General features: G+C 34.0%; 2 protein-coding genes across 5 annotated transcripts in view; one reads left to right on the top strand and one right to left on the bottom strand.

The window, feature by feature from the left end:
• The window catches only part of LOC114662108 (gap junction beta-1 protein-like), a 396,450-nt gene that overhangs the window by 137,320 nt on the left and 240,040 nt on the right, over positions 1–19,090 (top strand). The gene's annotated exons all lie outside the window — the stretch shown is intronic.
• LOC114662106 (zinc finger MYM-type protein 3-like) overlaps positions 1–19,090 on the bottom strand; it is a 184,547-nt gene that overhangs the window by 69,831 nt on the left and 95,626 nt on the right. For all 3 annotated transcript variants that reach the window (XM_028815440.2, XM_028815442.2, XM_028815441.2), the window contains exons 4-10: positions 16,866–16,947; positions 14,903–15,326; positions 13,541–13,715; positions 13,241–13,453; positions 12,829–12,979; positions 10,721–10,836; positions 5,061–5,147 (exon numbers count right to left, since the gene is read on the bottom strand). In XM_028815440.2, the coding sequence (XP_028671273.1) occupies positions 5,061–5,147; positions 10,721–10,836; positions 12,829–12,979; positions 13,241–13,453; positions 13,541–13,715; positions 14,903–15,326; positions 16,866–16,947 (1,248 nt within the window). The remainder of the gene's footprint in view (positions 1–5,060; positions 5,148–10,720; positions 10,837–12,828; positions 12,980–13,240; positions 13,454–13,540; positions 13,716–14,902; positions 15,327–16,865; positions 16,948–19,090) is intronic.

The raw sequence follows: 19,090 nt of genomic DNA, 5'->3' as shown, positions 1-19,090 counted from the left end.
CTACGAGATGCCAGGACAATAACCTCACACTTAATGTCAGCAAAGCCAAGAAGCATTTGAGAAAGCAGAATGTAATCCACACTGAATTCTTCATTGGAGGGGAAACTTTTGAAAGAGTTACCAGCTTTACATTTCTTGTGGCGACTATCACAGACTGTTTCAGCTCTTGTCAAACTGGCTCACCAGCACCTTTACTTTCTTGGACGTCCTAGGACAGCTAGCATTTTTCCATCTGCTCTTATGAACTGTTACTGGTGCAAAGTGGAGTCCATCACGGTACAGCACCTGCTCAATATCATGTAACACCAAAGAGGATGGTGAAAGCATACAGGATAATTAAAAGACCTCAGTAACCCTGTACAGCAGCTTTTCTTACTCATGCCTTCTGGCAAACAGTATAGGTCCAATGGTACTCAAACCAGCAGATTCAGGAAGCGTTTCTACCCAAAACTAATAAGGTTGCTAAGCAGTCAATTATAAAAACAATTATGTATTTTATACATGTACAGTATATAAAACAGATACACGGATGGATGGATGCATAGATCAATATACAGATGTTTTATGTGATGTTTACCTTTCATTTGTTTATTTTTTGTATTGTATTTTTACCAGCTGTTCTGAGGAGGCAAGAATTTTATTGTACTACTGTTTGTAAACAACCATAAACTTGACAGCAACAACCAGTATTTGATGCCATACTGTAAAGAAGAGCATGATACTTTGTTCATCTCGTGGTCTTTGCTGCCATCTAGCAGAAAAAAAATAATTCTAGGCAACTTTTGTCAGCTCCCAATAATGGTTTCAGCCTTCTGCCTTTAATGACAAGTTTTGTTTACAAAAGCTTTTAAAGTGTTAAATCTAGACCGTACAGTTAGCAAAAAGACTTGTTGGGATGCAATTTTATTACCAATGTAATTATAGAGTATACTATACTAATTTCTTCAGAACTACAATTATGCGTGGTCTTCGGAGTTTTGTGGGAGTTTTTTCTGTGAAGATTGTAATACTGGGGGGAAAAGATCAAAATCACATGAATTAAACAGTATTCGAAGTATTCCATCAATCGAAGTGAGTCTAAAGCTACGAAGGACAAAAAAATGTGGAAAATTGCCAGGGACCACCCTTTGACTCTTGCTATTTGCATGTTGAGAACTTGGAAATGATAATTCAATGAGCAGCAGTTGATGCCAGTTATTATTTGCATTTTACTTTTCATTTTTACAGCTTCATTGGAGATCAAGCAGAGAATTAATTTGCAAATGGGCTATTTCATTTAAATTTTTGAGCCATTTTTCTGTGTGTAGACTTTGAAAATGAATTTGCAAATGGAGTTATTTCATTTTCACTTTAATTTTTGCAGCGAGATTGCATCTTCATTTTATAATTTTAACTTTCATTTAAATTTTGGCAGAAAATACCTCCTATAAACACATGTCCCACAATCAGACTTTAGCTTATGTGGCTACTGATTTTGACATAATGCCTAAAACCAATAAAGGTGTAATTAAAAAAATTCAGGACACCCTTTATTAAAATATTGATACCTCTGTAAAGGAGAAAAAAGTCGACTGAATGGACCCTGACTTGATACTGTGATGACTGGTGCGATATAAAAGGAACACTGTTGTTGCCCACTGGACACATCCAAAACCAAAAACGTTTGCTTTCATCCTGCCTGCCTCATGCCTGCTGTTTTACTTCGTTCTTCATTTTAACCTTGTCATGGTGTTACTAAAATGATCTGTATTACCTTATCAAAACAGCAAGCCTAAATAAATAAATAAAAGATAAAAATGTACCTGCAACTACAATACTTGTTTTGAGAGATTGTTTAGGCGGAATAAACTGTTTCCTAAATGGGATAACAAATGTTCCCAAAAAGGTAAACACCTTGGGCCTCATGTATAAAACTGCATGGAATTCACACTAAAAATGGCGTACAGACAAAAACTGTAAATATGCGTAAGCACAAAAAAAAACCCCAGATGCATAAAACTGTGCGCATGCCAAGTTCCACGCACTTCTCTTTATAAATCCCAATGAACGTGAAATTCAACGCACGTGGACACGCCTATAGCCCCACCACAACTCCTCCCAGATTTTTGCATATTTGAACATGTAAATCAATATAAATAGCCCCATTCATTCTGTGTTTGTTAAAAGACAATGGTAAAAAGCATGTATAAACAAAAGAAGAATTCCACTGAATGTAAAGTGGAGGTCCTGCTCAGTGAAGTGGTGGCAGGGAAAAACATACTTTTTGGTGGCTTAGGCGGTGGAGTGAGCAACAAAAGGAAATTGATGGAGTGACATTCAGATGTTCAAGTTCAGAAAGTCGTACAGTGCCCGAAATAAAAAAAAAAAAAAAAAGAAGTGGTCAGACATCAAAGTCAAGGTGAAAAGGCAAGGCATAGCCCACCACCTGAGTATCATATGGAAGTGTATTAGGGCACAGAGAAAAGGGGGGGGACACACACAGGGACACAGTGAAGAAAAAAGGTCCAAATGTACACTTTAAACTCAAAATTTCTACTTTCATTTCGTAGTTTATTTTGTCATTAAAGTAGAATGTTGTAAACATCTTAAAATCAATGTTTAATTTTCTACAGTTTCTCAAACCTCATCGTAATTAAAGTAGCATGTTAAATGCTCTGTATTCTATGTGTTCTATGCATGTGAATCACTACATGCTTCTTAAATGGACTCTCTCTTTCATAGACAGGAGGGCACAGGCAGTGATCACCACACAGAATACATTACACTCATGATATTTCAGCTCTCGGAACATTTTAGAATACTAAGATGTATACTTAATATAATTTTCATGATGAAATGCATAAAGTATACATTAAATGTGTGGGGGCACAGTAATGCAACACGGTAGCTATGAGCTGGCGCCCCGTCCAGGGATTGCTCCTGACTCCTCCAACACGCTTGCTGAGACACACATGACACTGAATGGGAAAATTTTGCAGCAATACTGTCTCTGTCAAATGTACCAACACCCAATACCTGTCATTCCATTTTCTTTATCCACATAACCAATCATCACACAATGAGCTCTGTAATAAATTTAAAACCAGCTGTAAGCTTAGAACGCAGATTCTTCAAAACTATTATGCAACATTGAAAAATCTTCGCTATGCATGTTTAATTATTACATCCCTCCAGGGTCACGCCAGTTCCAGCAAACATCAAGAGCAAGGAAGAATCAATCACTGGACAGGGTGCTAAGCTCATCGCTACTACTGTGCCACCGCGCCCGCACATGTTTAATTATTAAGAGTATACATTATTTAAATGAAGTTAACAATTTACCTGTAAAATGTAATATACATACAGATTTCATCATAAAAATGATATCAAGTATACATCCTAGTATTGTAAAAGTATACAGCTCCAAGAGGATAGTTCTTGGAAATGTAAATTGAATTAGAAGCCAGTCATCATCATCTGTAATTATGTGCTCTCTTCTACTGAACAAATTTTAAATCCTTTATTATCATTATATGGTACAATGAGATTCTATATGTAAATCCTCCATAAACGTATTTTCCTATAAAATGATAAAATAACAATATGATAAAAAAAACAATAAAAAATATACAATATGAAAGCATAAGTACAATAAACATGTACATATAGTCCAAATAGTGCAAATGGCTCATAAAGTGGCTCAGGTAGTGCAGTGTTACAGTTGTAGTACAAGTTTACAGTGAGATAATTGCAATTGTAAGTACAAGAAAACTTTTATAGCTCTTGCGATGAAACTGTTTCTGAGCCTCGAGATCCATGCAGGAAAGGCTCTGAAGCGTTTGCTGGCTAGGAGAAGTTCAAATAGACTGCAGCATGGCGGAGAAGAATCCATGTAGATGGTGGTGGATTTCCAGAGGCAGTGTGTGCCATAAATGTCCTCCAGGGATGGAAGCTGTATCCCAATAATCATCTGCACTCTTAACACAACACGCCGTACAGCCTTCCAATTAGCTGCTGTACAGCTGTGATTTCACACTCAGATATAATGGGTTAAAATACTGAGTGGTGCACTGATACTAACAACACTAAAGCAGCTATGGTATTTGGAATAATATGGTCATCCCGTGCACCATTATATTGTTACAGAATGATTACAATCAAGTGAATTAAGTTTGTAAATGATATGCAATTAATTTTGGTTCTTTTGATAAAGCCCACAGCATGAATGCAAATTTGAAAAAGAAGGAAAGTGACACAGAAACAGTAACACTGCTTAGATGCTGGGTGCCGCCAGTTTGCAAAACCAAGCAGAAAAGTGCATACGCACGGTCCGAGACAGCTGTGAAAATGTGCGTGACTTTATGCAAAGTTTAGTTTTTATACATCTCAAAGTGAGCATGGGATAAGATACGCAATATCTTTGTCCATATGCACTGTTTATACATGAGGCCCATTGTGACAAACAGTGTAACTTTGCGATGCTAACGGATATAATCTAAACTTGGTGTGAAACAAAGGTTTTTATCCATATAAAAATTTTCTTTAAAAAAATAGAAGTTATATCCACTACTACTATCCACTTTAAAAATAGTTTAGATGTAATACACAGGGGAACCTGCCGATTTTAATAATATTAACATGAGAAATGTAAACACAGCAAAACTCATTACTTTCAAATCAAGCCTAATTGAATTTCCAAATTGTTATTTTACATCCAAATTAGTAATGCATGATAATATGAAGGAAATACCTACAGAAAAACCTTAGTACATTCACTTATTTGAATTATGAAGCACACAAAGGTATATTTTGCTATTTCTGACAGGAGGACAATATGATAAAGTCCCTGCATCTGAGTTAATAGCATTATCCTCCTTTACCTTATATGCATTTTAGTTTTAAAGGATGTACACTGTCTATGAATGATATATTAATTCCTTATAAGCGTATATTCCCAGAAATTACATTTCTGTTACAGTCAAAGCGATGTCTATGTCCGTATACCTCTTTTTCCAACTGGTGACCATGATGATTACTGAAAATGTACACTCTCTTGCACATAAATATTAATAAAGAATTACCTTCCAATCAAGTACTTCTGGTTTGCCACTAAATAGATTATGACAAGAATGACAATTCAAATGAATGTCGCCTTCAGGACTAGTTTGCTACAAGAAAAAAAAAAAAACAAGGCAAAAATATTATTCACATATCAATAAAAGATGTACAATCTGAAATATCTAACAATTTAAGCCTAAGCAGATGCTTATACCTGACATATACTTTAGTATAAAGAAAGCATACTTAAGTAGTACATGTTTAAAACTATAAATAAATTACATTAATAAAGGCACAACAAAACTGTGAAAGCTAAGGAAGAATTGATCAAATGGTACTGTTTTGTTCCTAATGGGAGATATTTTAAATAAATAAGAGAGTCCAAGAAAATAAGTATTATTTCACAATATGTAAATGACAAACAAAAAGTAGTTTAATTTTACAGACAGCTATAGGAGAGCATGCTTTCCCCAATTCTCACTTCTTCTGTCAGTTATACACCTGCTTCATTTGACAATCCTCTGCCATTTCTGAAGTTTGAAACCGGATGCTCCTGCCAACGTCTGTTTATACAGTTAACAAAATAATTAATATCCTACTCATGCTCAAGATGCACTTAAATTCCAGTCAGATCTTATTGACAATAATTATCCCAGGTCACATAGATGATGTGGTCCCAATTGCTTTGAAAGTGTGTCGATTCTTGAGGCATTTATGACAGGAACTTTCCTAATACAGCAGTGTAACTTACTAATCCTTCAAACACATATTAGGCCGCTAAGGCCCTTTACTTCAAATAACATAAAGATGGCACATTTTAATTAGGATGTACAAAGTCTACATTTTGTAAGAACTAAAAGGCATGCATATACATAAAAAAATTACTACTGCTTTATGAAATCCTGCTGTAGTAATTTAAATGTTACATTTTCATTATATTCTTCATTAACAACATTAACACTTACTTTGTACTTTAACAATGTGTTCATTTAACTTCTACCTTTAAAAATATTGATTTGTATTCCCTTAATAGTTTAAGAATAAAATAGATTTTACCAAAGGTCCACTGAATACTACAATGTGACAATAAGTACTCTACACTTGCATCTTGGTTGAGTCCATCTTGACATTGAAGTATGTTTCAAACCACTTGGTTATAACAAACATGATTAAACTCTATGTAAATTTAGACATTTACTGATCATTCTAAAGTATGAATTATAATCTTACTGACACATAAATAGGATTATATTTCAACATTATAGACATTCCTTCTTTCACTACAGACCCAGCTGGTTTAGATATTCACACTTCACTGACTGAGCTGTAAGATACAGATTTCCATGCAGATATATGGGTCACAATGGTATCATAGTATTTCAATACAGCTGCTGTTAGCCTTACAGGGTTTGACTGGTGCATTGATTATTACATGCTATAGACCACTCAATGATTATTAAGTTTGTGAAATGATATATTTTAATACAGAAAGAAAGTAATTGGGCAGTTTATCAGTGATTAGGCTATTAATCAAAAAATCAATTCTGCAGTGTTAATAGGCTCTGCAAACACTTAAAAGTTGATTATATTTGAATTGTATTTAGGGTGCGCTTTGGTTTATGATTGAATTTTACACAAGTTATAGTGACCCCACTGCATATGTTCAGACACAACATTGTATTTGTGATCAATGCACATGAATGCCATCCACTTATCCTTATATTACTTAAAATTGCTATTTGGCAATCCGCCACACAATTTCTATGTAATATAATTGCTTTTATTTATATATTTTTGTGAAACATTCATAGCAAATCAGCATTAGTATGTTATCTCCACTAATATTAATTTTTAAAATAATTACTATTTTACTTCAGTTATGTCCTCTGGCAAATGTACCCACTCATCCACATCACCTATGAAATATGTAAGTAACTTCAAGGATTCTGACATTAATTACTTCTCTATTTCTATGAACAAAGTTCCAGGAATACACTTCAAAACTCTAAATCAACAAAAATTATTTCTTATTAAATAATTATAATGAATTATTTTATTAAAAAGAAATTCACAGACAGGAGCACTGATCGAAAACTATACTGATAAGATAGGTTGAGTCCCAACAAATTTTAAATCATTAAAGTTTCAGTTCAGTTTGATTACATTAATGTTAAGAGTAGTGAAGTGACAAAATTTTAATTATTCAGTCTCTACTCTATCTAGAGTTAGGCAACAGTTCTGCATTTTTTGCTAAGTTGGGAGTCTGGCAGTCATTAATGCAGTTCATGTTTAACACTAGAATCCCAGAGACCTACAAAAAAAAATTGTAATGCCAGGGCATTTTAATTTTACTCGTGCCTCCTCATCACTGCATTATTTGCACACAGTTATCACCTTTGTTTTGCAAATGTGTCAATCAGCAGCAGGCAGGCAGCCTGCTATCCCATCCCCCACCAGGGTAGCTGAAGTCTATTTATCTGAGAATGAGGTTTCTGGAATTGTATAGGAAAATAATATATTGTCATTTGAAATACATACATTTCATGTATATTCCATGTCTATAACGATCTGTATGAATGTAGGATAAATGTTGAACACATAACTAAAACAGAAACGTTTTTCATATATTATAGTAATAATGACAAAATGTTGACGTGAAGTGTGTAATGTGTGAAGACTGAAGTCCAAAAATCAAATAAATACTTTCACAAAAGGTATAACAAAACAAGCATACTTTTGTTCAAGAATAAAACTGAAGAAAAAAAAAATTCAATGTACTTGTTGCTGTCAATGTGTGAAAACAGAAGCCTAAATATCAATTTATATTTAGTAAAGATGTTTGTATGCATGTGTGTGATTGCGTCTTTCACAGTGGAAACGTGGTGGTCTCACAATAAGAAATGCTGCTTCGTAATGAAGACGTTACCGGTTCGATTCTGGTTCCTTCCTGCTTTGAGTTCTGGTCTGCCATTACTGTTATTATTATTCAATAATACAAACGGAGTTGAGCCCGAATAAAAAAAAAAAAAACACATAAAAGCACACTTGTTTTTGAGAGAATAAAACGGAACTGAAAAAGAACACTAACCATTACAAGTACCATAACTTTACACAGACTGTTAAGACTAATTTATGTATGATTTTTTTTTTTAAAATTTGGTTATTATTCACTTTTTATTCTTGAATACAAGCACACTTGTTTTGTTGAATTGTTAAGAGACTCAAATCAAATATACGTTTTTATTATATTATTATAGTAACAATAATAGCAACCCACCACTCAAACACATTGACAGCAACATCTACACTGAACAATTTTTTTTTGGTTTTACTCTTGAATAAAAACACACTTGTTTTGTTATACGTTTCATGAAAGTGTTTATTTGATATTTGGACTTCAGTCTTCACACATTACACACTTCACATCAAATTTTTGTCGTTATTGCAATAACATATTAAAAAAATTTCCATTTTAGTTATGTGTTCAACGGCATCCTACATTGTGAATTTCCCATCGGGATTAATAAAGTATCTATCTATCTATCTATCTATCTATTATACAGATCATTGCAGACACGGAACACACATGAAATGTATGTACTTCAAATAATGATATATTATTTTCCTATACAATTCTAAACACCTCATTCTCAGATAAACAGAGTTCAGCTGTGAGTATTTTGTGTCTGACTTCAGCTGCCTCGGTGGGGGATTGGATAAAAGGTTGCCTGCCTGCAGGCAACTGACATATTTGCAAAACAAAGGCAATATCAGTGCACAATTAACACAGCGATGAGGAGGTGCATGCAAAATTAAGGTGGCCCAGCATAAAACAACAAATTATTCATACATACATCCTAAATCATCAATTCACTACACTAGAAGATGTCATGCGTGATTGTCAAAGGGCCACCCAGGCAACACCACCATGGGACACCAGGGGGCACAATTGCTAATTCTTTTTGCTAATTGCTAAAAACCAGAAAGGGAGGAGTCTGTTGCTCTCAATTTGCATCTTCTTACCCACACCTCCAAGATGCAGCAAATTGAGAGCAACAGACTCCGCCCTTTCTGGTTCACAAGCTATAAAAACAGGGCAATCCCGGAAGGAGACATAATCTAAGAGGTGAGAAGGTCTGAGGACAGAGCTATAATCCTGAAGCCTGACAGCTCTTTAGAGCCATTTATCCACAGCCACCGGGTGAACATTGCCTTTGTTCCTTATTGCTCCATCATGTGCCTACTATTTTGGACACCCCTTATTATTTTGAGTAAAGGGGGTGGCCCAGCTGGCACCCCAACATTTCATCTGGAGTCTCGTATTACTCATGGTCTACAACAAAGGCCAATAAGCTTTTACTGATAAAAGTTTGTCACCAAATATGTAATTATGCATTCAGGCTAAACACATAATTAATAACGAATACTTTCCAGAAATCAGGGATTTTATCCATTTGATATCTTGCAAACACATCACATAGCAATGTTTTTTCTCAAAGAACAGATAATTTAATTTTCAGCTAATTAAATCATTTTATTTTCAAGGTTTTACTGTCACCAGACTCAATTACTTGTCATCGACAATAGGAGATTCCTACAGATGCCGCAATGTAAGTTTACAATCAACTGTTTAATACATCTATCTGTATTAAATTGGCAGGGTATATTTATGCTCATTTGTTAAAGCTTTTACTAGGCAATTACTGACTTGAAATTATTTAGAACTGGCTTTGAATTATATGTAGTAATAATTTATTTTCTAAACCATTACAGACATGTTTTCATTTGGACATGTTTTACCAAAAACCCAAGTACCAAAGCCAAAAACAGCAATTCTTCTACTTTTACATACTATACTTGAAAAATTACATCCTGATGATCAATCATTCAGAAATGGTCTAAATTCCATAAACAATTAGAGAAACAAGTGATACACCTACTTTTTCTCACATTTAAGCAGGTTCATTTTTAATAACTGGTAAAAATGGATTAACATTTATTTAGATTTGTTAAAAGTGGTTTCTTGATTAATTATTGCAAAAGACTAGGTCACATCAACCTAAATATGGTAACTACTAAAATGCAATATACTAGAATTCATCCATCCATCCATCCATTTTCCAACCCGCTGAATCCGAACACAGGGTCACGGGGGTCTGCTGGAGCCATATACTAGAATTACATCAGTAGAAAACATTTTTGTACAATAAATCACTTATAGAAGAAAGATGATTAGACACCCAACACATTATTAAAATTTAGCTTCCTTGAATATTTACCATCAGGTGGTACCTGAAGAGTTACCAATATAAAACATTTTAGTATTCCCTTATAACAGTTTGCATCAGACAGGGAGTAGATTAATATGAAGTTTAAAAACCTCCCTTATTTACCTTAGCCATCCATATAGCTTAATTTACAGGTTATACATTGGGCAGTGCATAAATCTTTTAGACAGAATACACATCTTGTCCCGCAAAGAAGAATGATACAGCAACAATTGTCTGCACATGGCAGAAGCATTATTTTCTAGTTTAACTGTTCAGCAACCAATTGAAGTAACATAAGAAAATAAATACATAAAAAACATAGTTCCTTGTTTATTTTTATATAACATTTTACTAAGGGAATGAATTGTAAGACTTGCCACAAATAAAAACAAGAACAACTTAGACTAGCATACCTGAAATTTGGTCCAGCAGCTTGGACTACAGAACTGATAGATGACTCTGTCTGTCTTGTTGTAGTATACAGGCTCTGACAAGCTTCGCCTGCAGAAACTGCATGGCCTTGCTGGTCCTAAGAAGAAAAAAATGAGATACTGCCCAGCTGTATGAACAAGAGGAGATGGGACATCCCTCACACAGACAAACTTTATTGTAAAGTGATTATTTTAAACGGCCCATAGTATGCCTTTCAATGTAAGGACAAACAAGTCATGTTGTATTTTTAAAAGCTCTTCTGACTGATTTAGTACTAAGGAAGTAAAATGGCTAATGATAAAAACAAATTAAGAACTTTGTTGTAAAACAGATTTCTAAAAAATAAAGGAGAGCTCTGTGATAAAAAAAGAAAAAAGTACATAAAACTGCTCTACATAAAACTCCTTTAATTAACAACTGAAAGCTACATATTTTAGTTTGCGTGTTTATTTGCAAAGGTATACCATTACATAAAACACCATATACTAAAACATTTTATATTAAAATAGAGATAGAAGATAGGTAGGTACACTGCGACACTGAATTTGTTAAGCAACAATGATAGTGCATGGACAAAATGGACAAAATGGACAACACATTATTCTAGCATCTAAACGCATCAAATGTGAGGAAAAAACAGAAGACTTGAACCTTTTATGCCTGTATTTTGTCCACACAAAACCCCATTCACCCCAATCCACGGCAATTATTGGCACCGTGAGGAAAAAAGGTTATTTCAAAAAATTCCTCTTTTGATGAATTACCTTAATCTTACACTTACAAAAAAAAAGAAATCAAAGCTTTAACTGCATTACATTTATTCTGAGAAAAAATAATCCCTCATCAAGTAATAATTTTTTTTAACAAAACCACGTGTTCCAGGATTATTGCCACCCCTAGAAAACCTTAGGAGCAAAGTTTAAATGCAGCATTTTATTCTTATATCTTAGTTTTTATGTTGACCAGAGTGTGTAGAAACTTTAAAGCAGCAATCAATGACTTCCTGTTTCACTGGGGTAGAACTATGAGGAGGCACGGAGAGCAACTTCACTTATTCGTTAATCAACATGAGAAACATAAGACCGTGCACAATTCAACTTTGGGAAAAGCATGTTGACTTTCATAAGTCAGAAAATGGCAATAAAAAATATAGGTACTTTCCTGAAAATGCCCAAATCTATAAAAGTTAAAATCAACTGAAACGGTTACCATCTTGCCTGGAAGATGACCCAAATGTATTTTGCCCATGTGCATAGTGTAGAGGATGGTAAATAAAAATAAATCCCCAAGGATCACTGTTGGAGAAATACAGAAAAAAATAGCATATCTTGGGGTCACCAAATGCCAAAACTACCATGAGGTACCACCTCCTTGACAATATATTATTTGGAAGGCACACCAGAAAAAAAGGCTTTTCAGTCATTTAATCACCAATGTAAGCACCTAGGAGGTTGCTAAACACTACCGAAACTTTAACTGAAACTGTTTTCTATGAACAAAAGTAACAGAAACACAAAATCAAATTTTTGCCATGGCTTTCTCAGTCCCTACACCTAAACCACATTGAAAGCCTGTAAAGTGAGCCGAACAGGAGAGTACAAAAGATAGGACCCAGGACCTTGCATGATCATGACAAATTTTCTAAAGAGGAATGGTCTCAGATTCCCTGTCCAATATTCTCCATCCTTAAAAAGATGTTTTTGGATAAGATTCAGTGCTGTTTGTATTGTCAAAGAGAGGTTGTTTAAAGCATTAAATGCAGGGGTACCAATAATTGTGTCACATGTGGGTTGTTTAAAAATGAATATTTCTTGATGAAGAATTATTTTTTTCTCAGTATAAATTTTACTCCAATTAAAAGGTTGGATTTCTCTTATTTTTGTCAGTGTGAGATTAAGGAATAGATAAATGTTGCTCCACCACATAGAGTAAAATTAAGAGAGACATATCCAAATATACTGTTTGTAGTAATAGTTGCAAGAGGTGGTTCAACCAAAGAATAGAGAAATAGGTGAATGCAATGCCTATGTTTTCTGGTACAGTGTAGAAAAAATAAAGGTTACTTCAAGATAGTAGATCAGACTCTTACCAGTGGGTCCTGCATTTTTTACTTTGTGAGATGTGATGCAGCAAACAGAGCAGAAATGACCCATCTTTCCATTCCGATCCACACTGGACAACATGTCAAAATTCTTGCACAATGTTTTGCACCACATGCAAGGGAAAACTTTGGTATTTTTCTGAAATAAAAGGACTACAAAAATGAGGATCAACCAGATTTTAGGAGCAAACACATATGCTCTTAACTGCAAAACAAAAATGCACTACCACCACTATGCAGACCAACACATCTTTACTTACATGAATGCACACTCTTCATTTCTCAATATGAACCTGTGAGTAGCCTAAAATGTTCTAATGTCAAGAATTAAAAACACAAAAATGCCCACTAATATTTTTAAGTCACCCTTCGTATTGGAATTCATGGAAAATGCTCTTACCTTTTTGTATAATGCTAAACAGGCAGAGTTGCAAAATCTCTTTTGTAATCCCTCATGAAAAAGATATTCCAAGGGAAGGCCTTTGTTGTAGATGTAAACTCCACAGTTGTCACAGCAGTTTGTTTTAAGTCCCTTTGTGGCTCTAAATTTTGTAAAACAGGTGTCGCTACACATTTTGTGGACCATGTTGCCATTGCTCACTTCATGCATGATCTAAAATATAATGACAATCTATATTGCAGGCTGAAAGACACCAGACACTATTTTATATTTTCTTGAAACTGTACACAGTAACTTTACCTCGCCTGTTTTGTGACAAACACTACATCTCACAGCAAGAGTGTCAGCTACTGGGCTATTTTTCTTTTGCAGCTGGGCTTCATATAACGAAAGGCAGTTATTGTTGCAGAACTCCTGAAAAGAACCTCCAGAACCTGTCTGAGCAACAACAGATTCTTTTGTGCTCCAAACATCCCTGTGGATATGAAACAATTAGTAGGGCAATAAGATAAATGAATGACCTATAACAGACAGAATGGGGAAAGAGCACCACTACTGCACATTTTTTTTTTTTAAACTTTGTAAATATACTGTATATTAATATATTTAAATTAGAAGAAAGTATATGGTAGCGTCAGAAGAAAAATATAGTAATTATCAGGTTTATTCTTGGGATACCACTTTGGCTACATGTTTTTACTCTAATGCATTTCACAAATCAGTCATGCTTACAGCTGACTGATCTACTTATTTAGCTAGCCTTTTTTCCCTCTGTTATTTTACACACAGAAAGGTATGCTAGTAATGGCATATACTGTACATATAGGACAAATTTAGAACTGTTTATCTCTAAATGCTTACATTTCTTTTAACATTTTCTTTTTAACTCACTTGTTCTGTTTCATCCCTTATTTGTATCCAAATACAGACAATTAGTGACAAGCAATACAGGCAGCCCAAGTACAATGACACTGAACACTAAAGTGGAGGTGCTTCTTCAATGTCATGTTCATTTCTGTGCTTATTAGTAGGAATGTGACTTAAAGAATATTGCAAAAGTTAATTCAAGTTATGGCAAAAAAAAAATTTGAACTTATTGTAAATCTAAACATCATACTGACATTTTATCTGAATGCAAAATAAGAGCAGAAAAGCTAGCTGATTAAACAATTGCTCTATATCAACTAAAAGTAATTCTAACCCACTAATTTGGGAAACTGATTAAAATGAAAACCATCAGCCACAGTATTACTTTAAAAAAATAAATAAATAAATAAAAACAAGCTATTCTTGTCAATGAAGTATCAATCTTTTAGAAACACCTTTACCTTAACCTTCATTAAAAACAAAATTATTTATTCATGTAAGTAAAAAATGCATTAAACAAATAAAAAACAATTCTATCCTATGAAAAACTGTTAGGATCAAAATTTATCTTCCCATCTTTTACAGGTTAATCTATTTATATAATATAACAGACATCCTAAAAACTACATATTTAACACAATTTCTTTTAATCAACCATCACTTTCAGGGCTAGCCTTTACTGCTATCAGCAGGATGCTTAAAAATTTAAAACAATGCAATACAATACTTAATATTTTACAAATATAGATAAACTAGGAAGCGAAGATAAAAGATAAAAAATACAGGCAAAATTACTTTTTACAGTAGGCACATGGCTTCTTTCGTGGAGGTTTCTTAGAAAAGGCTGAAAGGCAAATTGAAGAGCAAAACAACTGTGGCATCCCTTTCCTCTGGTAAGCAGTCTGTCCTTTTTGCAGAGGAATACGACAATTGGCGCACTGCATTTTTGTCAAGGTACGGGGAGAACTGTTTGGCATATTGGATGATGTGTTCTGAGAGACAGCAGAAGGGGTGGTGCGTGGTGTGGTGCTATGACCCATTATTGAAGGTGTGCTCCGAACTGGCGTATTGATAGGAGGCACGTTTTGTTGTGTGGACTGTCCAGTCTTCTGGATACGCATGGAAGACCTTGTTGACCGTCTAGGTAGTGGATGTGGGACAAAGTCCTCATCATTTGGATCATCCACCATGGCATCAGAGTCTTCATCCGAAAGTTGAGCTTTGAAATAAATAAATATTTGAAAAAAAAAGATTTTTGAGCTTGGGACAATACAATTTATTTTTTAATGATGTAACCACAAGTAAATTCACCTTAAAACAATTATGCAAGGAGAATCTTTATAATAGTACCCCAGTCAAAAAGATAACTATCATACTACTTAATATCGAAGTTGGATCCTATATTTAAATCATGCTACTGTATTTCTGTTCTGCCAATAACATCTACCTCCAACTCTAAAAAACTTTATTATATCCAAAGTACATAATAACCTATGGATTAATTGTTAAACCGCATTTAAAATGAGTCAACTTCTCCAAAATTAAAGTAACGCTTAACTATACCCTGAAGGCTCAAAAGAGAGAGTAATAAACACAAACAGCAAATGTTAGTCAATGACCAAGGACTAATTTAAATGTTCACCTCCAGTACCATTAGCCATAAAATGATTTCCAGATATTAAAACTGCTGTGTAATAAGCAGCAAACTGTATTGACCAATAAATTTCTGCAAATCTCCAGAAATCAGAAGGACCTAGTAATCAAGATCATACTGAACATCAGGAATGATGCAAACTTGAACTTTAAAAATAAAGCATTTAATTTGAATCCTGAAATGGTTTGTAAAGCATACACTAATGAGCACATTTTATTAGAATTGCATTCCACGCTTAAAAGATTTCTTTGCCTTAAATAAAAGGGATGCAATGATACTACTTATTTGTACTCGCATCCTTCGTGAGACCACGTAGTCATGCTCTGTGTCGACTAAATCATATAGGACTCTTTAACAGGAACCAAAAGAGTGCTGTACTTGAAGGTCAGCTGACACAAAAGTTAAACTGAGACTGGATGTAAAAATGCTGAAAGCAAATCAGAATAGTGACTGAAATTTTCATTTCATACAAAAGATGGTGAAGAGTATGTAGGAGTATGGGGAAGAATATGAGACAGTTAAAAATGATTGTTTTTCACCTGGGAAAAAAAACACCAGCTGAGCAAAACACATAGGGCTTGCATACCAATCATATCTCGTCATTTGTCCAATCTCTGTTTGTGCAGCACTATTATGAGTAAAGGCTTATTATACAGTAAATAAAAATCTGAAGTTAGAACATGTATGACTTTATTTTACACAACCCCTTCAATAATTGAAATAAGACTCAAGTTGCAAATCTCTTCACTCTGCTTTGTGCAACTGTAGTTAACATTCTGTGTCATTTCCTGGAAGACTGCCCAACGCTGAAAGATGCATAATAAAGGTTCAGGTCACATCCAAGCTTTACATGTATTGCCACTAATGAGGAAGCAATCACTATGAACAATTCAATTGAAAAGTGTGGACACCCATTGACAAATTACAAAATTTTGAAGTAAAAAATAATAATACAATAAAAAACCATAATATTGTAATGAAAATGTTTGTGTACAGTTACAGTTTATTTGATGAACAGAAAAAAAATGGTAAAAAAAGAAATCTGCCTAATATTGAAATAAAAAAAACACTTCAGGGCATAATAGCTAAAACGCAGATAAATACCAGTTCCAGACATTCCAGGGGCTGCTTCGTATTGTGCTTTCATTTGTTCAGCACGCCGAAGACGTTCTGCTCTTCTTACTTCCTGTTAAAGTAAATAAAATGCTGATTAATCATACCAAAATAAAACTGACTTAAAACAATGATCTCTATTGTTATCGTTTTAGCTATTTTGAAATAAGTAGGTTAGGTAGACCTTTTTTCCCTGGGTGACATGAAACGGTTTAAGGTTTATGTGTAATACTTACACGTTACCTTCATTCTGTTCTGTATTTTTGCTCAGATAATTACCTACCAATTAAAACATGGTCTATTCAAGGTGGAAGAAATGTCTACATACTAGTAAACTTATCTTGACTACCAGATTGGACTACAATTCATAATAATTGCATAGCATACTAAATCCTTAGGATTGGGACCATTTTATCTACCGTTTGTCTGTGAATAAAGTAAATAACTCACTGTAAAGAGACAAACTGATACTTCACCCATCTTATAATCTGTTGCTTTGCTAGAGCTTGTGATAATGTTCATAGCAGTCAGTAATTTTGAACATTAAGGAAATGCAATTTCCTCCTTTAGTTTAAAAATCTGTGAAGATTTTGTTTAGTGTACCAATATCCCCCTTACTCATATATAAAAGCAAACATCCTTCAGAACAACAGCTAAGCAATATCATAAAACCACATAGCATATTACGATCCTGCCAGAATAAATTCCACATGAAAGAAGATCAGTACACTAATCTTAATGTCCCTTTGATTCTCATGCTAGAGTTATTCATTATGCTATATCATAATAGGACAACACTTTTTGTGCAAAACCTTAAATCACAAGTCCAGAAACATAAAATATAGCAAGTGTTAGAAGAAACCATCAGGGAGGGGCTTAAATACTGGCAATGTGAATGCATTCTTACCCTATTATCAAAACTACATGTACTTTAATATCTATTGAATTTATATATTCCAATTTGAATTGCCCAATTTAAATCACCATTTTCTGGTGGATACAGCACTGCAGAAGCAATCAAAAATGCTTAAATATCAAAGTTGAGACTGTTTAAATAACTGATTAACAAAGGAGTCACTATATTCCAACACAACAGACACAGAGGAACTTCCCATGGCGCTTGTATTACTTACTTGTATCCATCTAAATTGCATTTTGTAAAGTTTAAATGTTACATATATATCTAAAAGGTAAATAATACACTGGTCACTATAGTTTTTCGAAAAATCAGTGTAGCAGGTAATTTTACCATCCCTTTAAGGGTTTCCTATAAATGTGCTAATGGGAACAGAAATAGTTTTTTTGTGTGTGTGTGTGTGAGTGAGTGAGTGAGTGAGTGAGTGAGTGAGTGAGTGAGTGAGTGAGTGAGTGAGTGAGTGAGTGAGTGAGTGAGTGAGTGAGTGAGTGAGTGAGTGAAAAGGCAGTAGTGTGGACATACCTTATCTACTGTATGCTATAAAACTTATAAATCAAGAGAAATCAGATGCAAAACCATACAGGAATGTTTATTATAGTATATACAACACACATACAGGGATAGTTGTAACAGAATTTTTGTATTCAATATCAGTGAAATTCTACTCGCTACGTATTAATAACATGGCAAAAAAGAAATCCCATTCAACGGCTTTTATTAAACTACCTCCATTTATTGAAATGAAAAATATTGTCATTTTGAGTAATGCAATATAAAATATATGAATATTAACAGTAACAACAGCACTAAAATACTGGAATCCATCAAATAGTTCTATAACGATCATTTAAATCAATATGTACTGGCATTCATAAATATAAAAATGCAATGCAAAACTTTTAAACATGTGGCAGAGGTGGGAATCCCCACCTCTGTATAAAAAAAAAAAAATTAAAAAAAAAAAAAAAAAAAAAGGTTCATAATTTTGGGATGACATCAGCATAGGATTTATAAAGGATAAAATATTATATAAAATTTATCACGTGCACATTCTAAATTTATTCTCTAAAATTTTCTAACCAGTAAATGAAAACAAATGCTGATAATCCAAAATAAATATAAATTTTCAAACATTATATTACATGTACTGTTGAATTAGTGAATTATGAGATTATTCCAATTATTACTGTCCTGGGTATGACGTTGAACTGCATCTGGCCCTGCAAGAGATCCTCCAGCTTGCAGGGAAATCATGGGGGTTGGTGGCAGGATTGGCACACCAGCCAGCATAAAAAGACTT

This window comes from Erpetoichthys calabaricus, chromosome 12, assembly GCF_900747795.2.
Source record: "Erpetoichthys calabaricus chromosome 12, fErpCal1.3, whole genome shotgun sequence".
Lineage (NCBI taxonomy): Eukaryota > Metazoa > Chordata > Cladistia > Polypteriformes > Polypteridae > Erpetoichthys > Erpetoichthys calabaricus.
Note: the sequence above shows the minus strand (reverse complement) of the source record. Positions and strands in the feature narration are given on the sequence as shown.